The sequence below is a fragment of the Hyperolius riggenbachi genome, chromosome 8 (genome assembly GCF_040937935.1).
Source record: "Hyperolius riggenbachi isolate aHypRig1 chromosome 8, aHypRig1.pri, whole genome shotgun sequence".
Lineage (NCBI taxonomy): Eukaryota > Metazoa > Chordata > Amphibia > Anura > Hyperoliidae > Hyperolius > Hyperolius riggenbachi.
The window spans coordinates 87,601,277-87,626,755 of record NC_090653.1 but is presented as its reverse complement, the minus strand read 5'-3'; the positions used below and the strand labels follow the sequence as shown (position 1 = coordinate 87,626,755).

General features: G+C 46.8%; 1 protein-coding gene and 1 long non-coding RNA gene across 3 annotated transcripts in view; one reads left to right on the top strand and one right to left on the bottom strand.

The window, feature by feature from the left end:
• LOC137528244 (uncharacterized) overlaps positions 1–25,479 on the top strand; it is a 152,370-nt gene that overhangs the window by 73,890 nt on the left and 53,001 nt on the right. The window lies entirely within an intron of this gene.
• Positions 1–25,479, bottom strand: part of LOC137529011 (uncharacterized) — a 64,205-nt gene that overhangs the window by 15,124 nt on the left and 23,602 nt on the right. The window contains exon 1 of one of the 2 annotated variants that reach the window (XM_068250876.1): positions 6,494–6,622. The exons of the other annotated variant lie outside the window; for it this stretch is intronic. Within the exon in view, the coding sequence (XP_068106977.1) occupies positions 6,494–6,498 (5 nt within the window). The 5' untranslated portion in view covers positions 6,499–6,622. Of the gene's footprint in view, positions 1–6,493; positions 6,623–25,479 lie in introns of those variants that run through there. 2 annotated transcript variants of the gene reach the window in all.

Genomic DNA, 25,479 nt, shown 5'->3' with positions numbered 1-25,479 from the left:
CCTAGGGCGTTTAGTTATTTTTTCAGCACCAGCGATTTCAAAATCACCATAAAAGCGATTGTGCAATGATTCCTTATGGAACTGTTCATATCTGCTCGTTTTGTCTGCTTTCCGCTGACCAAAGCGCTGCCTGCACCATTTTTGGGGAGATTTTGCTATAATGGAAGGTATAGGAAAAGCGCAAAATGCTCACAAAATCGCTTTATGCATCAATTGCATTTGCGCTTTCATGAATAAATACATTGTATTTATTCATTTCAGGGTGAAAGAGTTCACTTCCTGACTGACATCAGGAAGTGAACAAACAGAACCGCTCTGCAAAAGGGCTTAGAAAAATGCTTTATACAATATCGAAGTGCACAGGTAAGCGCCGGGATCGGGGAAACAAAAATCACTCACAAAATCGCAAAACGCTGGCCTCAGCGATTGCGATTTTAGATGTGAACACTGAACAAAGCCTTAGAGCCTGTTTCCACTACACACAGATTGGATGCAAAATGGATGCAGAAAAACTGACTCCAATGAATGCCTATGGGCCTGTTTCCACTAAACACGATTTTTCTGATGCAGATTTTCCCATAGGCATTCATTGGAGTCAGTTTTTCTGCATTCATGCTGCATTAATTCTGCATCCAATCTGCGTGTAGTGGAAATAGGCCCTTAATGTTTTTCTTGACTCTGTTCAATGACAATCTATTAACCTCCTGAGCGGTATGGACGAGCTCAGCTCGTCCATCACCGCCGGAGGCTGCCGCTCAGGCCCTGCTGGGCCGATTTTCTTCAAATAAAGTGCAGCACACGTAGCCGGCACTTTGCCAGCCGCGTGTGCTGCCTGATCGCCGCCGCTCTGCGGCGATTCGCCGCGAGCAGCGGCGAAAGAGGGTCCCCCCAGCCGCCTGAGCCCTGCGCAGCCGGAACAAAAAGTTCCGGCCAGCGCTAAGGGCTGGATCGGAGGCGGCTGACGTCAGGACGTCGGCTGACGTCCATGACGTCACTCCGCTCGTCGCTATGGCGACGATCTAAGCAAAACAAGGAAGGCCGCTCATTGCGGCCTTCCTTGTTTATTCTGGGCGCCGGAGGCGATCGGAAGAACGCCTCCGGAGCGCCCTCTAGTGGGCTTTCATGCAGCCAACTTTCAGTTGGCTGCATGAAATAGTTTTTTTTTTATTAAAAAAAAACCCTCCCGCAGCCTCCCTGGCGATCTCAATAGAACGCCGGGGAGGTTAAGTGTCCCAGTGCTAAAACATAGGAATAGTTGACCTTTTTATCTATCTCCTGCCCTCAGAAGCTCTTCTCTGCTAGGAAAGAGTTTTATGGCTGTAATTCCTTATCAGTGAGGGTTACGCTATAATCTGACAAGGGTCCTACATGAGAGAAGCTGTCACTTACATGCCTGTAGGGTAACTCTCTCAGGCAGGAAAAGAAAAACGGAAACACAGCCTAGTTATTAATATATTTGCTACTGTACATACACAGGTCTATCTCACCATGTCATATGTCAACTCGAGTACACTTCAATGCAGGGTGGAAAATATGTAACTACTTTCCCTGGTGTTATTACTGTTATTACACATGCAGGCAGAGGAAAATATCTGTTCCTTTTGTGTGAATGATCTGTTTTTGAAATACATACCTTACATATGATTAACTTCTAAATATTTCCAGATGTTTTTTCATTAACAAAAAATATTTTTACAGGTTATTTATGATTTACAGTATATTTTGTATGCCTAAGAACTCACTAGAGTGATTTGATTGCATAACATAAGGACTCACGAGGTGACATGTGACATGATGAGATAGACATGGGTATGTATAGTGCCTAGTACACAAATAACTAGGCTGTGTTCCTTTTTTTCTTTCTCTGCCTGAAAGAGTTAAAAATCAGGAATGTAAGTGGCAGTTCCTGTCTGGGTCGGGACCGGCTCAGACTCTAGCGTAACCCTCATGATAAGGAATTGCAGCTATAAAACAATTTTGTGGCAGTAAATGGCTTTTAACCACTTCGCATCCAGACCTTGTTTTCCCCTTATTGACAAGAGCAATTTTGACGTTTTAGCAATGTCCCTTTTTAATCAGCTATAACTTTATTCCTACTCACGACACCTAAATGATCTAGGTATCGTTTTTTTCAGGACAAACTAGACTTTCATTGGCGGGTATTTTGTCCCTAGACCAAAAAAGTTTTCTATGCATTTTAATGGGAAAAAGAGGGGAAAAATGAAAAAAAAAATGCAATTTTTCTCAGTTTTTATCAATTCCAGTTTAAAAATAAAAAGTGCCACAGGAGACAAAAACATGACACCAGTATTATGTCCACCCAGTATAGATAGCAAAATGTGTCCCGAGTATCAGATCCCCCCCCCCCCTATAGCCAGATGTGTCCCCAATATCAGTCACCCCCAGTATAGCCTGATGTGTCCTCTGTGTTTGGCACCTCCCAGTATAGATAGACAGATGTATCCCCAGGATTGCTGCCCCTCATCATAACTAAATGTGTCCCCAGGAATAGTGGTCCCCCATTATAGCCAGATGCGCCCTCAGGATTAGCGAGTGCACCCAGGATTAGGGCCCCCCCCCCTCACCATTATAGCCAGACCTGCCCCCAGTATAAAATTATACACTTAAAATTAAAATGTGTCCCCTCTTACTTTATCCCACCCCCCAGCTGCACATTTTACCCTCCACCAGGGGTCCACACACCCCCATAAGGGCCAGCCAGATGCCCCACCCCCCACCCAGGAAGCCCCCTCGGTGGCCAGATCTGTTAAAAAAAAGGATCAGAAAGCAGCCTGACTCATCTTATCTCGTTCCAGCGATCAGCCTGCAGCCCGAGCCTCCGATCCCACCTCTGCACGCAGCCCTGTAATGCTGGATACCGGGTCCCGGCTTGATGACGTCATCAAGCCGGGCCCCGGCTATTCAGCATCACAGGGCTGCGTGGGGATCGGAGGCTCGGGCTGCAGGCTGATCGCTGGACCGAAATAAGGTGAGTCAGGCTGCTTTCTGATCCGTTTTTTTAACAGATCTGGCCACCGAGGGGAGAGATGAAGGATCACAGCTGTTTGCTACAGCGGTGATCGTTCATACGCGGGGGGGGGGGGGTCACTAATTGGCTACAAGGGAACATTTTCCCTTTCACCAATTAGTATTGCAGCTGTTAGTGCCGGGAGGTGCGCTCTGAAGTGCACCTGTTCCTGCACAATAGGGCTGCAAGCAGGTCAGTATATCTACGTGGCTGTGGCTTGGAGGGTGCCACAGCTGACGTAGATATACTGTATCAAAGGACAAAGTGGTTAAGAGCAGGAAAGAGATAAAAAGCTTCAATAGTTCATATATTTTAGCCCTGGCATACTTCAATTAATGTGTCATTGAGAAAAGGCCATGAAACAGTAAAAGCTTAAAAAGTTTATTTAAATATAAAATAAAACTGTGGGATAACTTTAAAATTCATTTATAGAAGTAGGAGGATTGATACAATTGTTTATCTCAGTTTTTTTTCGCCTTGGATGTCCTTTAACTATTTCTGCCGCCTGGACGCGATCACGGGCGCGCCCCCGTGGTGTCCGCCGGTAGCCCTGGGATCAGTGAACGGGAACATGGTTCCCCATCACCGATCCGTCTCCCCAGCAGAAAAACCGAACGCTCTTACAAGCCGCTTCAGTTTTTTTGCCCGGAAATATTTCCGCATCCCCCTTGTACTTCCGCTTAGCGAGAAGCACAAGGAGGGGGAAAAAAAATTCAAGGTGGCCATCTTGTGGCCAAATAGTAAAACTACATCTACATATTTTTTACATTACAATTTACACATATAATAACATTAAAAAATAACTGTTTATTTCCCACACCAAAATATTACCCAAATACAATTTTTAATGGGAAAAAAAATTACAAATAAAGAAAAAAAAAAGACATAAATAGTTACCTAAGGGCCTGAACTTTTTAAATATGCATGTGAAGGGGGAACATTCTTTAAATTATAAGCTTGTAAATAGTGATGGACGCAAAATGGGAAAAAATGCACCTTTATTTCCAAATAAAATATTGGCGCCATACATTGTGATAGGGACAAAATTTAAATGGTGTCATAACTGTGACAAATGGGCAAATGAAATACATAGGTTTTAATTATAGAAGCGTGGATTATTTTAAAGCTATAATGGTTAAAAACTGAAATCATGAATTTTTTCCATTTTTTTCTTATTAATCTTGTTAAAATGCATTTATTAAAAAAAAAATTCTTAGCAAAATGTACCACCCAAAGAAAGCCTAATTAGTGGCGGAAAAAACAAGATATAGATCAATAAATTGTGATAAGTAGTGATAAAGTTATTAGCAAATGAATGGGAGGTGAAAATTGCTCTGATGAATAAGGTGAAAAATCCCAGCGGGCTGAAATGGTTAAGTACCCATTGAGTCCAGCATAAGTAACCCACATGTTGAGAACCTAGACCATCGGGCACTAAAGGAACTCTGTCTACTATCAAGCGGGCGCATGCTTAGTAGTGCATCTGCAGTGACAGCACTAACACCTGGAGATTGTGGCGGTAAGATCTTGGTTATACAACATATCCCAGGTTCAACTCTGTACCTGGCATTTGCTGTACAGTATAAACATGATCTTACTGCTTAACTCTCAGCAACGGAGTGCCTATCGGCTACATGTGCTTGCATTATAACTAAGCCTCTCCAAAGCAGTCTACTTCCTTTTTGTGGCTTTGCTAGCAGTAAACAGACAGAGAGGCCAGACCCATGGGCCTATGGTATGGCTGACTTTAGCTGGGGGAACATCTAGCTTTCGGGTGCATGAAAAAAGCGCGTGCAGAAAAAGGGCCCCACTAAATAACAAGACTGGAAATGAAAACGACAAGATATTAACTTTAAAAATTGTAACATAATTCATCAATACAGCTTAACCTAACCCTACTCTCACACAGAGCCATCCCCTGGCGGTGCCTAAACCTAACCACCCCCTGGTGGTGCCTAACCATTACCAGTCCCCCTGGTGGTGCCTAACCCTAACCACCCCATGGTGGCTCCTAACCCTAACCAACCCCCTTGCACAAACACCTTTACACACATAGAAACAATAACATATTTGATTATTTAAAATCTTTACAAACAATATAATATAACAAAAAAAACTATAATGTTGCAAGTTTCTAAAATGATAACATATTTCAAACATTTTAATGTTCTAATGTTGATAACGATATTTATCCCATGCCCATTTCACTGCGCGGGCAGCACGGTGGCGTAGTGGTTAGCACTCTTGTCTTGCAGCGCTGGGTCGCCAGTTTCAATTCCTGCCAGGTCAACATCTTCAAGGAGTTTGTATGTTCTCTCCGTGTCTGTGTGGGTTTTCTCTGGGCACTCTGGTTTCCTCCCACAAGAAAACATACCGATAAGTTAATTGGCTTCCCCCTAAAATTGGCCCTAGACTGTGATGCATACACTAAACGATGCATACATAGATATATAACTATGGTAGGGATTAGATTGTGAGCTCCTTTGAGGGTCAGTTAAGTGACAAGACAACATACTCTGTACAGCACTGCGGAAGATGTCGGCGTTATATAAATACTAAATAATAATAATTGGGCACTGTGGGGAGGGGGGTAACTAACACTGGGGAAACATCTGTGCCTGTGCAGTGGCGTAGCTAAGGAGCTATAGGCCCTGGTGCGAGTTTTACATGGGCCCCCCCAAGTACTGTATACATAACAATTGATACAGCGCACCAAAATCTGCCAAGGACAACCACAGTGTCAGAGGTGCAAGAAGGGGATGGGGAACAGCTTATCATTATTATCATTCAAATCATTAATAGAAGTGATCATAACAAGCACAGTACCAATATAGAGCTAATGTTACAGACAGTTGTGGGCCCATCTGTCCCAAGGGCCCTGGTGCGGTCGAGGCCTCTGCAACCCCTATTGCTACGCCACTGTGCCTGTGTGTTTGTAAGGCTCCCCGTATAATAGCCCCTGCCCTGCTACCTGGGAGACCCCCCAACCACACCAATGCACAGAAACCTGCAACACCCCCCCAAACACCCACCCACTGCAGTGTAAAAGAAGCCTGAACCTGATCAGACTAGGGTGGAGAGGTGTGTCAGCTCCTCCCCTAGGTGTGGCCAGCAAACAGTGACATAGCTAAGGAGCTGTGGGCCCCGATGCCAGTTTTACATGGGTCCCCCCAAGCATTCTATACATAACAGTTGATACGGCGCACCAAAACCTGCCAATGGCAACTACAGTGTCAGAGGTGCAAGAAGGGGATGGGGAACAGTTTGTTAATGATTACTACCATTCAAAGCATCTATAGAAGTGATTATAATGAGCACAGGACCAATAGAGAGCTCATACTGCAGTTAAGGGAGGACCCCTCTGGCTCAAGGGCCCCGATGCGGTCGCAACCTCTGCACCCCCCTATTGCTATGCCCCTGCCAGCAAAACACCCAGGCCTGGAAAATCATCTTCTCGGTACTCACCCCATCCTGCTCTTCCTCTGTATATAGATCACGCTCTTCTTTCTCCTAAGCACAAGCTCAGACAACGCTTTCTGCTCTGCTCAAGCTCACGCAACTGAATCAGTGAGTGACCAACTCAACTGAATCAGTGAGTGACCATCTCAACTGAATCAGTGAGTGACCACTTTCCAACTGCCATTTTTTGTTTATTTTCAAAATATAACTGCCATTTGTAACTGCCTCAGCAGTTGGAACTACAACTACGGGTGCTCCCGTGGACCAAAAAGCCTCCACTTTGATAAGCTGTGATTCTGAGATGGATTTGAAACTGGCAGATTTGTTTTTTTAAATAGAACATCTCAACATTCTTGACTTATTCAAAGCCAGCTCACCAAAATCTGTTTGTTAACTGATCTGTACTCCCAGCTAGAAATAACTACTAATTCCTTTTTTTTTCCTTATAAGCAATTATAAGCACAGTGGATTATAGCAGTTATAATTTCAAATACATCTGGTTTTTTTTGTTTGTTTGTTTTGTTTTTAATATTTTATTTTAAACACTTCTGGGGGGTTTAAGGGCCCTTTTCCACTTGTGCGGTGCAAATCGCCACGGTAAAAATTTGCATGCGGATGCGAATTTCGCATGCGGTTGTATGCAAATTTTCATGCAAATTCGCATGAATGATGCTGTATGCAAATTTAACCATGACAGTGCCTGTGCGCTTTTCAATTGATTCCATGCGAATTTGCGTGTGAATTTGCATGAAAATTCGCATACACCCGCATAGCGGTATGCGAATTCTGATGGCTCTGCCATGCAAATTTTTCACACGGATGAAAACGCTCAGAAATCCTGACAAGTGGAAACAGTCCCATTCACTTGTATTGGCTATGCGAATTCGCATGTGGCAAACGCATGCGAATTCGCGATGGTGGAAATGGGCCCTAACACCTTCTGGTTTCACACCAGAAATCAGCGTCATTGATACGGTGCGTTGCGCCCGACGCACGGCATTGCGCTGTCAAAACAGGCTTAAAGGGAACACTGCGCTATCGGGCGGTGTTCCCTGTCTGGCCGCCGGCCAAGCAGGAAGTGACACGCACGTGATGCGTACTTGCTGTCACTTCCTATTTCAGGTATTCAGAAGTGCACGGAAGCGTATTGTTAAAATATGCTTCCACGCATGCGCGCCAGGATGTCGCAATGGTGATTTAAAAAAAATGTACACATCGCCATAAACTAACATGACTTTCGGCCGACACAGATTGCCGCATCGCTGCAGCATTAACGTAACTTTGGACCTGCGTAGGGGTTGCGGCGAAACGCCACTTCCGTCACGTCACACCGTAACGTTGCAGTATGAAAGTCTCCATAGACTTTCATTGCACGGCGGTGGGGTGCGGTAAAAATACTGCACCTCACCGCCTGGGTGTGAAAGGGCCCTCAGATTCCTGATCATTGTGGCATTTCAGCTGTGTTGCTATGATACAGCAATAACTTTGTATTTATTTTTTCCATGACAATCTAGGCTTTCTTTGGGTAATATTTGTTTTAAGATATATTTAAATTTATAGTAAAAACAAAATAATCGTAAATGCAGAAAATACACATTTTTTCATATTTCACCCTTCGTAAATTTCACATGACAAGCGCTACAGTTCTAAAACACCTATAAATATATTTATATGTCTATTTTGGGTATATAGGATACCCTACATGCCATATTTCATCTTTAGTTGGGAATGCGGCGTACCATTGTTGCCAGCCTTTGCGTCTGTAGGGATTCAATCGCGGTCGCACTGCTAGGTAACAGCACAGGATCTGTCTGTACAGTGTTGTGTCCCAGAAATGTCACCCTAGCAGTCGCATCCGATCACTACAGGTTGCAGCCATTACAGGTGTCCACTAATCTTAACCACTTAAGGACCACAGTCTTTTCGCCCCTTAAGGACCAGAGCCTTTTTCTCCATTAAGACCACTGCAGCTTTCACGGTTTATTGCTCGGTCATACAACCTACCACCTAAAGGAATTTTACCTCCTTTTCTTGTCACTAATACAGCTTTCTTTTGCTGCTATTTGATTGCTGCTGCGAGTTTTAGTTTTTATTATATTCATCAAAAAAGACATGAATTTTGGCAAAAAAATGACTTTTTTACCTTGCTGTGCTGACATTTTTCAAATAAAGTAAAATTTCCTATACATTTGAGCGCGAAAGTTATTCTGCTACATGTCTTTGATAAAAAAAAAACCATTGAGTGTATATTTATTGGATTGGGTAAAAGTTATAGCGTTTACAAACTATGGTGCCAAAAGTGAATTTTCCCATTTTCAAGCATCTCTGACTTTTCTGCGCACCTGTCAGGTTTCATGAGGGGCTAAAATTCCAGGATAGTACAAATACCCCCCAAATGACCCCATTTTGGAAAGAAGACATCCCAAAGTATTCAGTGAGAGGCATGGTGAGTTCATAGAAGATTTTATTTTTTGTCACAAGTTAGCGGAAAATGACACTTTGTGAAAAAAAAAAAAAAATAATAAAAGTTTCCATTTCTTCTAACTTGCGACAAAAAAAAATTAAATCTGCCACGGACTCACTATGCTCCTCTCTAAATACCTTGAAGTGTCTACTTTCCAAAATGGGGTCATTTGTGGGGTGTGTTCACTGTCCTGGCATTTTGGGGGGTGCCTAATTGTAAGCACCCCTGTAAAGCCTAAAGATGCTCATTGGACTTTGGGCCCCTTAGCGCAGTTAGGCTGCAAAAAAGTGCCACACATGTGGTATTGCCGTACTCAGGAGAAGTAGTATAATGTGTTTTGTGGTGTATTTTTACACATACCCATGCTGGGTGGGAGAAATATCTCCGTAAATGACAATTGTTTTATTTTTTTTGCACACAATTGTCTATTTATAGAGATATTTCTCCCACTCAGCATGGGTATGTGGAAAAATACACCCCAAAACACATTAAAATACTTCTCCTGAGTACGGCGATACCACATGTGTGGCACTTTTTTGCACCCTAACTGCGCTAAGGGGCCCAAAGTTCAATGAGTACCTTTAGGATTTCACAGGTCATTTTGAGAAATTTCGTTTCAAGACTACTCCTCACGGTTTAGGGCCCCTAAAATGCCAGGACAGTATAGGAACCCCACAAATTACCCCATTTTAGAAAGAAGACACCCCAAGGTATTCCGTTAGGAGGATGGTGAGTTCATAGAAGATTTTTTTTTTGTCACAAGTTAGCGGAAATTGATTTTAATTGTTTTTTTTCACAAAGTGTCATTTTCCGCTAACTTGTGACAAAAAATAAAATCTTCTATGAACTCACCATACTCCTAACGGAATACCTTGGGGTGTCTTCTTTCTAAAATGGGGTCATTTGTGGGGTTCCTATACTGCCCTGGCATTTTAGGGGCCCTAAACCGTGAGGAGTAGTCTTGAAACCAAATGTCGCAAAATGACCTGTGAAATCCTAAAGGTACTCATTGGACTTTGGGCCCCTTAGCGCACTTAGGGTGCAAAAAAGTGCCACACATGTGGTACCGCCGTACTCAGGAGAAGTAGTATAATGTGTTTTGGGGTGTATTTTTACACATACCCATGCTGGGTGGGAGAAATATCTCTGTAAATGACAATTGTTTGATTTTTTTTTACACACAATTGTCCATTTACAGAGAGATTTCTCCCACCCAGCATGGGTATGTGTAAAAATACACCCCAAAACACAATATACTACTTCTTCTGAGTACGGCGATACCACATGTATGACACTTTTTTGCAACCTAGGTGCGCTAAGGGGCCTAACGTCCTATTCACAGGTCATTTTGAGGCATTTGGATTCTAGACTACTGCTCACGGTTTAGGGCCCCTAAAATGCCAGGGCAGTATAGGAACCCCACAGGTGACCCCATTTTAGACAGAAGACACCCCAAGGTATTCTGTTAGGAGTATGGTGAGTTCATAGAAGATTTTTTTTTTGTCACAAGTTAGCGGAAAATGACACTTTGTGAAAAAAAAACAATACATATCAATTTCCGCTAACTTGTGACAAAAAATAAAATCTTCTATGAACTCATCATACACCTAACAAAATACCTTGGGGTGTCTTCTTTCTAAAATGGGGTCACTTGTGGGGTTCCTATACTGCCCTGGCATTTTAGGGGCCCTAAACCGTGAGGAGTAGTCTTGAACCCAAATGTCTCAAAATGACCTGTGAAATCCTAAAGGTACTCACTGGACTTTGGGCCCCTTAGCACAGTTAGGCTGCAAAAAAGTGTCACACATGTGGTATCGCCGTACTCAGAAGAAGTAGTATAATGTGTTTTGTGGTGTATTTTTACATATAACCATGCTGGGTGGGAGAAATATCTCTGTAAATGACATATTTTTGATTTTTTTTACACACAATTGTCCATTTACAGAGAGATTTCTCCCACCCAGCATGGGTATGTGTAAAAATACACCACAAAACACATTATACTACTTCTCCTGAGTATGGCGATACCACATGTGTGACACTTTTTTGCAGCCTAGGTGCGCTAAGGGGCCCAACGTCCTATTCACAGGTCATTTTGAGGCATTTGTTTTCTAGACTACTCCTCACGGTTTAGGGCCCCTAAAATGCCAGGGCAGTATAGGAACCCCACAAGTGACCCCATTTTAAAAAGAAGACACCCCAAGGTATTCCGTTAGGGGTATGGTGAGTTCATAGAAGATTTTATTTTTTGTCACAAGTTAGTGAAAAATGACACTTTGTGAAAAAAACAATAAAAATCCAATTTCCGTTAACTTTTGACAAAAAATAAAATCTTCTATGAACTCATCATACACCTAACAGAATACCTTGGGGTGTCTTCTTTCTAAAATGGGGTCACTTGTGGGGTTCCTATACTGCCCTGGCATTTTACGGGCCCAAAACTGTGAGTAGTCTGGAAACCAAATTTCTCAAAATGACTGTTCAGGGGTATAAGCATCTGCAAATTTTGATGACAGGTGGTCTATGAGGGGGCAAATTTTGTGGAACCGGTCATAAGCAGGGTGGCCTCTTAGATGACAGGATGTTTGGGGCCTGATCTGATGGATAGGAGTGCTAGGGGGGTGACAGGAGGTGATTGATGGGTGTCTCAGGGGGCGGTTAGAGGGGAAAATAGATGCAATCAATGCACTGGGGAGGTGATCGGAAGGGGGTCTGAGGGGGATCTGAGGGTTTGGCCGAGTGATCAGGAGCCCACACGGGGCAAATTAGGGCCTGATCTGATGGGTAGGTGTGCTAGGGGGTGACAGGAGGTGATTGATGGGTGTCTCAAGGTGTGATTAGAGGGGGGAAATAGATGCAAGCAATGCACTAGCGAGGTGATCAGGGCTGGGGTCTGAGGGCGTTCTGAGGTGTGGGCAGGTGATTGGGTGCCCGCAAGGGGCAGATTAGGGTCTAATCTGATGGGTAACAGTGACAGGTGGTGATAGGGGGTGATTGATGGGTAATTAGTGGGTGTTTAGAGGAGAGAAGAGATGTAAACACTGCACTTAGTTGGGAGGTGATCTGATGTCGGATCTGCGGGCGATCTATTGGTGTGGGTGGGTGATCAGATTGCCCACAAGGGGCAGGTTAGGGGCTGATTGATGGGTGGCAGTGACAGGGGGTGATTGATGGGTGGCAGTGACAGGGGGTGATTGATAGGTGATTGACAGGTGATCAGTGGGTTATTACAGGGAATAACAGATGTAAATATTGCACTGGCGAATTGATAAGGGGGGGTCTGAGGGCAATCTGAGCATGTGGGCGGGTGATTGGGTGCCCGCACGGGGCAGATTAGGGTCTAATCTGATGGGTAACAGTGACAGGTGGTGATAGGGGGTGATTGATGGGTGATTGATGGGTATTTAGTGGGTGTTAAGAGGAGAGAATAGATGTAAACACTGCACTTGGGAGGTGATCTGATGCCGGATCTGCGGGCGATCTATTGGTGTGGGTGGGTGATCAGATTGCCCGCAAGGGGCAGGTTAGGGGCTGATTGATGGGTGGCAGTGACAGGGGGTGATTGATGGGTGGCAGTGACAGGGGGTGATTGATGGGTGATTGACAGGTGATCAGTGGGTTATTACAGGGAATAACAGATGTAAATATTGCACTGGCGAATTGATAAGGGGGGGTCTGAGGGCAATCTGAGCGTGTGGGCGGGTGATTGGGTGCCCGCAAGGGGCAGATTAGGGTCTAATCTGATGGGTAACAGTGACAGGTGGTGATAGGGGGTGATTGATGGGTGATTGATGGGTAATTAGTGGGTGTTAAGAGGAGAGAAGAGATGTAAACACTGCACTTGGGAGGTGATCGGATGTCGGATCTGCGGGCGATCTATTGGTGTGGGTGGGCTGATTGATGGGTCGCAGTGACAGGGGGTGATTGACGGGTGATTGATGGGTGATTGACAGGTGATTGACAGGTGATCAGGGGGGATAGATGCATACAGTACACGGGGGGGGGGGGTCTGGGGAGAATCTGAGGGGTGGGGGGGGTGATCAGGAGGGAGTAGGGGGCAGATTAGGGACTAAAAAAAAAAATAGCGTTGACAGATAGTGACAGGGAGTGATTGATGGGTGATTAGGGGGGTGACTGGGTGCAAACAGGGGTCTGAGGGGTGCTGTGGGCGATCAGGGGGCAGGGGGGGGGGAAATCAGTGTGCTTGGGTGCAGACTAGGGTGGCTGCAGCCTGCCCTGGTGGTCCCTCGGACACTGGGACCACCAGGGCAGGAGGCAGCCAGTATAATAGGCTTTGTATACATTACAAAGCCTATTATACATACGTGCAGCGGCGATCCGGGTGCTAGTAACCCGCCGGCGCTTCCGAACGGCCGGCGGGTTACAGCGAACGGTGGGCGGAGCCAGTCCCCGGCGGCTGATCACGTCACGAATGACGCGATCGCCGCATAGCCACTCCCGCAGCCGCCCCCGCCGATGGGCGTATTGCGGTCGTTTGGGCCCAGCCCTTGCCGCCGCCCATCGGCTTAAGGCGGTCGGCAAGTGGTTAAAGCTAGTGTTGAGCCGAAATTTTTGAAATTTCGTGTTTCCTTAATTACAGACGCAAATTTTGCTGCTACGACATGAATTCGTAATTTCATGATTGCCATACAAACCGTAATTCGGAATTCCGTAAGTGAAATTTTGGTTATGTAATTTCATGTGTCGCAAATTCGTGTTTAACGCAACATTTTGTAATTAGATGTTTTCTATAGAAACACAGTTATTTTAGTTACGAAAATGAACGTAATTTTGTTTCTAATAGTAATTATGCACATTTAGGCAATGACTAAACTCAGGAAAGTCACTCATTGATTGCAATTACTGATAATAAAAAGGCCCCTTCACATGCTGTCGCTTTAAATGTATCAGGAGGCTCTATCTGCAGCCACTGCTAAGGCCCAGTGCACACCAAAAACCTCTACAGATCTGCTAACGCAAAAGGTTTTTGAAGCAGATTATAAGAGAGATTCCTACAGGGCTGTGGAGTCGGAGTCGTGGAGGTGGAGTCGGGCAATTTTGGGTGCCTGGAGTCGGGAAAAAATGCACCGACTCCGACTCCTAATGAATTTGTAACTGTAATTAAAATAGAAAATATGATAAAATGTTCTATTTCTCATATAATAGTCATTAAAAATAATGTGTATATATATATATATATATATATATATATATATATATATATATATATACAGTATATATACAGTAATAGCTGTGTTCAGTCCACAAAAATGAAATAAACCAATCAAAATTAGTTTTGTGCTGCTTCAATAAAGCAGTCCCCGTATTTTTAAGGTCAGATATACATATCTGATTGTGACTGTACAGTATATATGATGTGTACACAGGAATCTCTTATATATACGAAATAACATCTATGCTGTAAGAATAAAGCCTGATGTGTAGCCGTGTCCCTAATAGAGATGGTCAATGAGATGGAAATAATTCTGCATTGATGCTGATTTATGCAAATGTATGCACTCCCTTTGCTCATGAAATCAAATAATTTGATATGTTGTTAAAATTTGGTTTGGTGACCACAAATTAAAGGGTACCTGAGACGGATGAAAAGTAAAGTTTTATACATACCTGGGGCTTCCTCCAGCCCCCTTCAGGCTAATCAGTCCCTCGCTGTCCTCCACCACCCGGATCTTCTGCTATGAGTCCTGGTAATCCAGCCAGTCAGCGCTGTCCGGCCGCATGCCTCTCCCACAGCCAGGAACATTCTGCACCTGCGCAATAGTGCTGCACAGGTGTAGTATGCTCCTGGCGGCGGAGTGTGTGCATGCGCACTACGCCCGACTGGCTCAAGTACCTGGACTCATAGCAGAAGATCCAGGTGGTGGAGGAGGACAACGAGGGACTGATTATCCTGAAGGCAGCTGGAGGAAGCCCCAGGTATGTATAAAACTTTAATTTCATCTGTCTCTGGTTTACTTTGTTACACAGTAGTACTATACTCTACATATGAACTCCCCACAGAGCTGCAGGGAATCCACTGAGAATGCTATGCACATTGAACACAGAGGTGTTGTCTGTTTACAATCTCCTTATTCCCCTGCAGAGTACCTGCACATCACTCTTACATGTACCCACACTTACATTGTCTAGGGCCTGATAGATGTTCTTTGTTCCGGTTTGTACCTTTTACAAGTACTCTTACCAAGGACTAGTTTTAGTCTAAAGGGAATAAATATAGTAATCTACATATCCCTCTCACTTCAGTTGTCTTGTAAAATTCCTAAGCTTTGGCAGTTAAGAGACGAATTTCATGTTACATACTTTTAATCAACAAAATTGTAATATGCAAATTAGAGGAGTCGGAGTCGAGGAGTCGGAGTCGGTGGAATCCTAAACTGAGGAGTCGGAGTCGGTGGATTTTTGGACCGACTCCACAGCCCTGGATTCCTAGGCATGTTTAGAGAGGTTTTCTAAACAAGCCTAGCATTTTTTGGAACGTTTTTGTGTAGCAGATGTCATGTATTGTTACAGTAAAGCTGTTACTGAACAGCTACTGTAACAAAAACGCCTGGAAAACCGCTCTGATCTAGCGTTTTTCAGAGCGGTTTGAGCTTTTCCTTTACTTTACATTGAGGCAGGAACACTTCTGCAAACCGCAAAAATGCTGCAGGAGCCGTGGCAGTTTGCTAAATGCTGCAGGAGCCGTGGCAGTTTGCTAAAACCCTCAAACCGCTGGTGTGCACCATCCCATTGAGATACATTAGCCAAGCGTTTTCTGAAGCGGTAGCATTTTTGAAAATGCTCCCAAATCCACTTGGTGTGCACTAGGCCTAAGACAGGTGCTCTTTGTCATGGTGCACTTAGCAGTCATGCGGAGACACTTTGTTTTGGGCCTTGCAATATCTGATAATGCAAAAGTCCCTGCACATGCTGTTGCTTTAACTGTATCAGGAGACTTTACTTGCAGCCTCTTCTAAGACAGGTGCTCTTTGTCAAGATGCACTTAGTGGTCATGCATGCTGAAACTCTTGGTTTTGGGCCTTGCAATATCTGATAATGCAAAGGTACCTGCAAGTGCTGTCACTTTAAATGTATCAGGACAGGAGCCTCTGGAGTGGAACACAATTTTGAGAAAGGTCGAATTTGCGTGTTAAACACGAAATTCTGATTTTTTTTTTGTGTTACGTAAACATTGTAATTATGAAAAAGATCGTAATTACGAAATTCCCCATAAACACAAAATTTCACGTAATTTCGGGAAATTCGCAAAATTTAGATTAAGGCCATAATCGCAATTTTGCGAATTACGTGAAATTTCACGTAATCGTAATTAGGTCATTATGCTCATCACTACTTAAATCAAACCTAAACTGAAAATTAAAAGTCAAAATAAACATACACACATCATATATACCTCCGTATAGTCTACTCATTAATCCCTTTTTCTTCTCCTGCGTACTGTTTGTCCACTGTGATCAATGGAATTCTCCGACCTCCATTTTAAAAATGGCCATTACCCCATAACAGCTTCCTGGCCAGCACACTGTTAGGGCTGGTGCACACCGAGCGGGTTTTCTTGCGTTTTTACAACAGCTTGCGGCTGTGGATACGCTAGGGTAATGTATTTCAATGGGGTGGTTCACACCAGAGCGGGAGGCGTATTGCTGAAACGCATACTCCCGGGCTGAGGCATTTTTTTGATTACGGAAGCGTTTCTGCCTCCAATGTAAAGTATAGTAAAAACGCAAACCGCTCTGAAAAACGCCAGTTCAGAGCGGTTTTGCAGGCGTTTTTGTTACAGAAGCTGTTCAGTAACAGCTTTACTGTAACAATATATGAAATCTACTACACAAAAAACGCTACCAAAAACCGCAAAACGCTAGGTGAAACGCTTCATAAAAATAAGAAAAAGTGTTTCAAAAACCGCTAGCGTTTTGCGGATCTGCTAGCGGTTTTTGGTGTGCACCAGGCCTCAAACTGTGTCCATGTGAACCATAGTGACACATGGACATGACCTTGCTCATCAGTTGTCCTTTCAGTTATAATAAACTGAGATAAACTATTTGTTTTAACCTCCTTGCCGGTTTTCCCGACCTGAGCTCGGGGTAGAAAAAAGAAGCTGTTAGCGGTGATCCCGAGCTCAGGTCGGGGTAGGCAGTGCAGCGCTTTACCTTCAGCTTTTGAGTCCCGCGCGCGATCGCTCTGCGCAACGGGACTCCAGCCTCTCTCCCCGGCAGTGTGGGGTCTTTCTCTGGCCGCCGGGATCCCCATGTCCCCGCTATTCTTCCGGGGACACGGCGGGCAATCGGAGCAGCGGAGGCGGCGTGATGTCATCGGGGGCGGGCGGGGCTAATATTTAAAATGAACTTCTCTGTATTAGAGAAATACAGAGACGTTCGTTTATATGTATATTACCGCCATCTTGTGGTCAAAGTGAAAACTGCAGTGCTGGAGCCCAGGAAGGTAAATCTTTTATTCTGCTGCAGATCTCCCTGCCAGAATGATTTTTTTCAGGTTTTAGGGTCTGAAAGAGTAGAAAAAATTGCACCTCTTTTTAGACCCTAAAATCTGTAAAGAATCAGAACAGCAAGGAGGTTAAGATATTCCATGGTTTTATTTTATGTTTAAAGGGGTTCTGTGGATTGTTTTTAAAAACAATAAGTGACACTTACCTTGGGCTTCTACCGGCCCCCTGCAGCTGTCCTGTCCCGCGCCGTCCTCCTACGATCCTCAGTTCCTCGCCGCCGGTCACGGTCCAATTATTCATCTAACTAGATGAATACAACTGTGCGTGCGCTGCCACGCGTGGCCTCGCTCCTGTTCGCGTCTCCGGGAGCATAATGCGCAGGCGTAATATGAAAACATTTGTACTGCGCATGAACTAGGATGCGCGCAGCCATGAAGGCGCAGTTGCATTCGTCTAGTTTTTAAAACCATACAGATAACCCCTCTAAACATTTACAAAGTAGATTCAGGGCTTGTTCACACCTAGGGCGTTTAGTTATTTTTTCAGCGCCAGCGATTTCAAAATCACTGTAAAAGCGATTGTGCAATGATTCCTTATGGGACTGTCCATATCTGCTCGTTTTGTCTGCTTTCCGCTGACCAAAGCGCTGCCTGCACCATTTTTGGGGAGATTTTGCTATAATGGAAGGTATAGGAAAAGCGCAAAACGCTCACAAAATCGCTTTATGCATCAATTGTGTTTGCACTTTCATGAATAAACACACTGTATTTATTAATTTCCGGGTGAAAGAGTTAACTTCTTGACTGACATCAGGAAGTGAACAAACAGAACCGCTCTGCAAAAGTGCTTCGAAAAATGCTTTATACAATATCGAAGTGCACAGATAAGCGCCGGCATCGGGGAAACAAAAATCACTCACAAAATCGCAAAGCGCTGGCCTCAGCAATTGCGATTTTAGATGTGAACAAAGCCTTAGGGCCTGTTTCTATTACACGCAGATTGGATGCAGAATAGATGCAGAAGAACTGACTCCAATGGATGCCTATGGGCCTGTTTCCACTAAACACGATTTTTTTGATGCAGATTTTCCCATAGGCATTCATTGGAGTCAGTTTTTCTGCATTCATTCTGCATTCATTCTGCATCCAATCTGCGTGTAGTGGAAATAGGCCCTTAATGTTTTTCTTGACTCTGTTCAATGACAATCTATTAAGTGTCCCAGTGCTAAAACATAGGAATAGTTGACCTTTTTATCTATCTCCTGACCTCAGAAGCTCTTCTCTGCTAGGAAAGAGTTTTATGGCTGTAATTCCTTATCAGTGAGGGTTACGCTATAATCTGACAAGGGTCCTACATGAGAGAAGCTTTCACTTACATGCCTGTAGGCTACTTTCACACCAAGACGTTGCGTTTTAGGGGACGTTAAGGTCGCATAACATGCCCCTAATGCAACGCATGGTGGTGTTGAAGTTGGACGTCAGATTGAGCTGCGTTATGCAGCTCTTAAAGCAGCCGCTCCAAGTTAGTGATAGGAAGTCCGGATCTTTTTAAAGATTCAGATCATTTGAATCGGATCATTGAAAAGATCCGGATCTTTGAACCGAATCATTTGAATCATTTTACTAGGAATGCAGACTGGGGAAATGACTAGCAGGACAGGACTTACCCTGCACTGTACATTATGTATGTTCCTGTTTCTTCCAGACAGACATCCACTGTGAACCGAATCTTTCATTGTGATGATCCGGATGATTCGACTCACAAAAAAAATCCGGATCAAATGAACGATTCGTTCATGATCCGGACAACACTACAGTTCCACCATGAGTCACCACAGTGCAGTGAATATTAATTAGCCATGTGGCTGGCTGCGGAGGAGGAGGGGAGACCTCCTCCTCCAACATTACTGAGCATGTGCACACAGTCTAACGCTGTTTAACCCAGTATAACGCACAGCATGCAGCACTTTGTTTAAACGTGCTGCGTTACAATGTAACCTAACGTGTGCACTGTGAACTGTGTGCAGTGTCACTGCCAGCCAGGCCCAGCACATTCAGTGACTAACTGTATCAGCTGCACATTGTGTAATACCCATTATTACTGCACTTGTGTTGCGGCGACAGCTTTTGTAATTCATACTGTGTGCAGTGCCACTGCCAGCCCAGGCCCAGCACATTCAGTGACTACTGTACCTGTGTGTGTGATAGGCAGCTGCACATTGTAATACCCATTACTGCATATACCTACCTAGCTGTTGGGACACCCCCCTCCCCCCCCGATATGGACAAAACAGACAAACCAGGTCGCGGAAGAGGTAGCGGCAGACCTAGAGGAAGGCCCCCTGGCAGGTGTGTGCGTGGTCGTGTTGATGTGATTTTGTGCGGCCCTGGCCCAAAGTACAGTGCTCAGAAGAAGGCATGTCCCATCACCTCCCAAAATTGTCAGGACGTGGTTGACTATTTAACACAGAACACCTCATCTTCCGCAGCCACCAGCGCTACTACAAGCACCACATCCGCTGCATCTGACACTTCGCAGGAGTTATTTGGTGGTGAAATCACTGATTCACAGCCACTACTGCTACAACAATATGAAGTCGCTAAGCAAGTTACACCACCTCGTATGTGTGAGTTAGGCGACAATATGGACGTAATGGAGGAGGATGATGATGATGAAGTAGCTGCTGTTGGTGCATTTTTGGAGGTGTCTGAGGAAAGCGAAGCTGGTCAGGATGATTATGATGACGATTAGATGCCACGTATGTTCCCAATAGAAGAGATGAACAGGGGGACAGTTCGGAGGGGGAGTCAGAGAGGAGTAGGAGGAGATGAGTCCTGAAAGCAGAAGGGGGAGCTCGTCCTCAGAAACAGCTGGTGGCAGTATCCGGCGCCATGTATCGCCACCATAGTGCCATCACCCCAGGGGGGCTCAGCAGTGTGGAAATTGTTTAGTGTGTCTGCCTCAGATCGGAGTAAAGCCATCTTTTCTCTCTGTCTCCAAAAATTGAGCTGTGGAAAGGCCAACACTCACATAGGGACAAGTGCCTTACGAAGGAACCTGGAGAAAAGGCACAAACAGCAATGGGAAGAACACCTGAGAAAAACCACACAAAAGAAAAGCCACCCTCCTTCTCCTCTTCCTCCTTCAGGTGCAGCATCTTCAGCCGCTTTCTCCCTTGCACCTTCATAGCCACCCTCCTCCACTCCGCCTCTGCCCTTGAGCGGTTCCTGCTCCTCTGCCCACAGCAGCCAGGTGTCCGTGAATGAAATCTTTGAGCGGAAGAAGCCAATTTCTGCCAGTCACCTTCTTGCCCGCCATCTGACGGCTGGCGTGGCGGAACTATTAGCTCGCCAGCTATTACCATACAAGCTGGTGGACTCTGAGGCTTTCCATAAATTTGTGGCCATTGGGACACCGCAGTGAAGATACCAGGCCGCACTTATTTTTGTAGAAAGGTGATACCCAAACTGTACCGTGAAGTTGAGAGGCAAGTGGTGTCATCTCTGGCGAACAGCGTTGGATTAAGGGTCCATCTGACCACTGATGCCTGGTCTGCCAAGCATGGTCAGGGCCGCTACATTACGTACACATCCCATTGGGTTAACCTGGTGAACGATGGCAAGCAGGGAGTATGTGGCTGCGCAGCAGACCAACTAGTGACACCTCCACGGCTTGCAGGCAGGCCTCTTGCCACCTCCTCTCTTTCTCCTCCTATACATCCTGCTACATCCTCTTTGCTGTCGTCGTCCTCCTCCTCCTTGGCTGAGTGGCAGTTCAACTCTAGTGGTGCTGCCATCTCCTCTTCCACTACACAGCCCCATCTCCCCAGAGCCTATGCTGCATGCCAGGTACGACGGTGTCATGCCATCTTAGACATGTCTTGCCTTAAAGCGGAGAGTCACACTGGACCAGCTCTCCTGGCTGCTCTTAAATAGGTGGAGCACTGGCCGACCCCGCACCAGCTGGAGATCGGCAACGTGGTGTGTGACAATGGCAGCAATCTCCTTTCCGCTTTGAATTTGGGAAAGCTGACACATGTACCCTGCATGGCACATGTGTTGAATCTGGTCATTCAAAGATTTGTGTCAAAGTACCCAGGCTTAGAGGGCGTCCTGAAGCAGGCCAGGAAGTTGTGTGGGCATTTCAGGTGGTCTTACACGGCCATGGCATGCTTTGCGGACATTCAGCGGAGAAACAACTTGCCGGTGAGACGCTTGATATGCAAGAGCCTGACTTGCTGTGATTCGACCCTGCTCATGTTCTCTTGCCTGCTAGAACAGGAGCAAGCCGTCACCCAGTACCTGTACAATTACAGTAGAAGAACACAATCTGGGGAGATGGGGATGTTGTGGCCCAACAACTGGACACTGATGCGAAATGCATGCAGGCTCATGCAGCCATTTCAGGAGGTGAACAACCTGGTGAGTCGCACTGAAGGCACCATCAGCGACTTGATCCCCTACGCTTACTACCTGGAGTGTGCCGTGCATAGAGTGGTGGATATTTGCGGCAGGAAGAGTCGTGGGAGCAATTTTCATCCGAACCAGATGTTTCCTCAACACTGTCACTACCTCTGGCTGCAGCTGTGCTGTCACTCCTCTCCTGTCACTACTTCTGGCTGCAGGTGTGCCGTCACTCCTCTCCTCTCACTACCTCTGGCTGCAGCTGTGCTGTCACTCCTCTCCTGTCACTACCTCTGGCTGCAGGTGTGCTGTCACTCCTCTCCTGTCACTACCTCTGGCTGCAGCTGTGCTGTCACTCCTCTCCTGTCACTACCTCTGGCTGCAGGTGTGCTGTCACTCCTCTCCTCTCACTACCTCTGGCTGCAGGTGTGCTGTCACTCCTCTCCTGTCACTACCTTTGGCTGAAGGTGTGCTGTCACTCCTCTCCTCTCACTACCTTTGGCTGCAGCTGTGCTGTCACTCCTCTCCTGTCACTACCTCTGGCTGCAGGTGTGCTGCCTCTCCTGTCACTACCTCTGGCTGAAGGTGTGCTGTCACTCCTCTCCTCTCACTACCTCTGGCTGCAGCTGTGCTGTCACTCCTCTCCTGTCACTACCTCTGGCTGCAGGTGTGCTGTCACTCCTCTCCTGTCACTACCTCTGGCTGCAGGTGTGCTGTCACTCCTCTACTGTCACTACCTCTGGCTGCAGCTGTGCCATCACGCCTCTCCTGTCACTAGCTTTGGCTGAAGGTGTGCTGTCACTCCTCTCCTGTCACTACCTCTGGCTGAAGGTGTGCTTTCACTCCTCTACTCTCACTACCTCTGGCTGCAGCTGTGCTGTCACTCCTCTACTCTCACTACCTCTGGCTGCAGGTGTGCTGTCACGCCTCTTCTGTCACTACCTCTGGCTGCAGCTGTGCTGTCACTCCTCTCCTGTCACTACCTCTGGCTGCAGGTGTGCCGTCACTCCTCTCCTCTCACTACCTCTGGCTGCAGCTGTGCTGCCACTCCTCTCCAGTCACTACCTCTGGCTGCAGGTGGGCTGTCACTCCTCTCCTGTCACTACCTCTGGCTGCAGCTGTGCTGTCACTCCTCTCCTGTCACTACCTCCTGGCTGCAGGTGTGCTGTCACTCCTCTCCTCTCACTACCTCTGGCTGCAGGTGTGCTGTCACTCCTCTCCTGTCACTACCTTTGGCTGAAGGTGTGCTGTCACTCCTCTCCTCTCACTACCTCTAGCTGCAGCTTTGCTGTCACTCCTCTCCTGTCACTACCTCTGGCTGCAGGTGTGCTGCCACTCCTCTCCTGTCACTACCTCTGGCTGAAGGTGTGCTGTCACTCCTCTCCTCTCACTACCTCTGGCTGCAGCTGTGCTGTCACTCCTCTCCTGTCACTACCTCTGGCTGCAGGTGTGCTGTCACTCCTCTCCTGTCACTACCTCTGGCTGCAGGTGTGCTGTCACTCCTCTACTGTCACTACCTCTGGCTGCAGCTGTGCCATCACGCCTCTCCTGTCACTAGCTCTGGCTGAAGGTGTGCTGTAACTCCTCTCCTGTCACTACCTCTGGCTGCAGCTGTGCTGTCACTCCTCTCCTGTCACTACCTCTGGCTGCAGGTGTGCTGTCACTCCTCTCCTCTCACTACCTCTGACTGCAGGTGTGCTGTCACTCCTCTCCTGTCACTACCTCTGGCTGCAGGTGAGCAGTCACTCCTCTCCTGTCACTACCTCTGGCTGCAGCTGTGCCGTCACTCCTCTCCTGTCACTACCTCTGGCTGCAGCTGAGCCATCACTCCTCTCCTGTCACTACCTCTGGCTGCAGGTGAGCAGTCACTCCTCTCCTGTCACTACCTCTGGCTGAAGGTGTGCTGTCACTCCTCTCCTGTCACTACCTCTAGCTTCAGCTGTGCCATCACTCCTGTCACTACCTCTGGCTGCAGGTGAGCTGTCACTCCTCTCCTGTCACTACCTCTGGCTGCAGCTGTGCTGTCACTCCTCTCCTGTCACTACCTCTGGCTGCAGGTGTGCTGTCACTCCTCTCCTCTCACTACCTCTGGCTGCAGGTGTGCTGTCACTCCTCTCCTCTCACTACCTCTGGCTGCAGGTGTGCTGTCACTCCTCTCCTCTCACTACCTCTGGCTGCAGGTGTGCTGTCACTCCTCTCCTCTCACTACCTCTGGCTGCAGGTGTGCTGTCACTCCTCTCCTCTCACTACCTCTGGCTGCAGCTGTGCCATCACGCCTCTCCTGTCACTAGCTCTGGCTGAAGGTGTGCTGTCACTCCTCTACTGTCACTACCTCTGGCTGCAGCTGTGCCATCACGCCTCTCCTGTCACTACATCTGGCTGCAGCTGTGCTGTCACTCCTCTCCTGTCACTACCTCTGGCTGCAGGTGAGCAGTCACTCCTCTCCTGTCACTACCTCTGGCTGAAGGTGTGCTGTCACTCCTCTCCTGTCACTACCTCTGGCTGCAGGTGTGCTGTCACTCCTCTCCTGTCACTACCTCTGGCTGCAGCTGTGCTGATACTCCTCTCCTGTCACTACCTGTGGTGGAAGCTGTGCTGTCACTCCTCTCCTGTCACTACCTCTGGCTGCAGGTGAGCAGTCACTCCTCTCCTGTCACTACCTCTGGCTGAAGGTGTGCTGTCACTCCTCTCCTGTCACTACCTCTGGCTGCAGATGTGCTGTCACTCCTCTCCTGTCACTACCTCTGGCTGCAGCTGTGCTGTCACTCCTCTCCTGTCACTACCTATGGCAGCAGCTGTGCTGTCACTCGTCTCCTGTCACTACCTCTGGCTACAGCTGTGCCGTCACTCCTCTCCTGTCACTACCTATGGCTGCAGCTGTGCTGTCACTCCTCTCCTGTCACTACCTCTGGCTGTTGCTGTGCTATCACTCTTCTCCTGTTACTACCTCTGGCTGCAGCTGTGCCGTCACTCCTCTCCTGTCACTACTTCTGGCTGCAGCTGTGCCGTCACTCCTCTCCTGTCAGTACCTCTGGCTGCAGGTGTGGTGTCACTCCTCTCCTGTCACTACCTCTGGCTGCAGCTGTGCCGTTACTCCTCTCCTGTCACTACCTCTGGCTGCAGGTGTGGTGTCACTCCTCTCCTGTCACTACCTCTGGCTGTAGCTGTTCCATCACTCCTCTCCTGTCACTACGTCTGGCTGCAGGTGTGCCATCACTCCTCTCCTGTCACTACCTCTGGCTGAAGGTGTGCTTTCACTGCTCTACTCTCACTACCTCTGGCTGCAGCTGTGCTGTCACTCCTCTCCTGTCGCTACCTCTGGCTGCAGGTGTGCTGTCACTGCTGTCACTCCTCTACTGTCACTACCTCTGGCTGCAGCTGTGCCATCACGCCTCTTCTGTCACTACCTCTGGCTGCAGCTGTGCTGTCACGCCTCTCCTCACTACCTCTGGCTGCTGCTGTGCTGTCACTCCTCTCCTGTCACTACCTCTGGCTGCAGCTGTGCTGTCACTCCTCTCCTGTCACTACCTCTGGCTGCAGGTGTGCCGTCACTCCTCTCCTCTCACTACCTCTGGCTGCAGCTGTGCTGCCACTCCTCTCCTGTCACTACCTCTGGCTGCAGGTGTGCTGTCACTCCTCTCCTCTCACTACCTCTGGC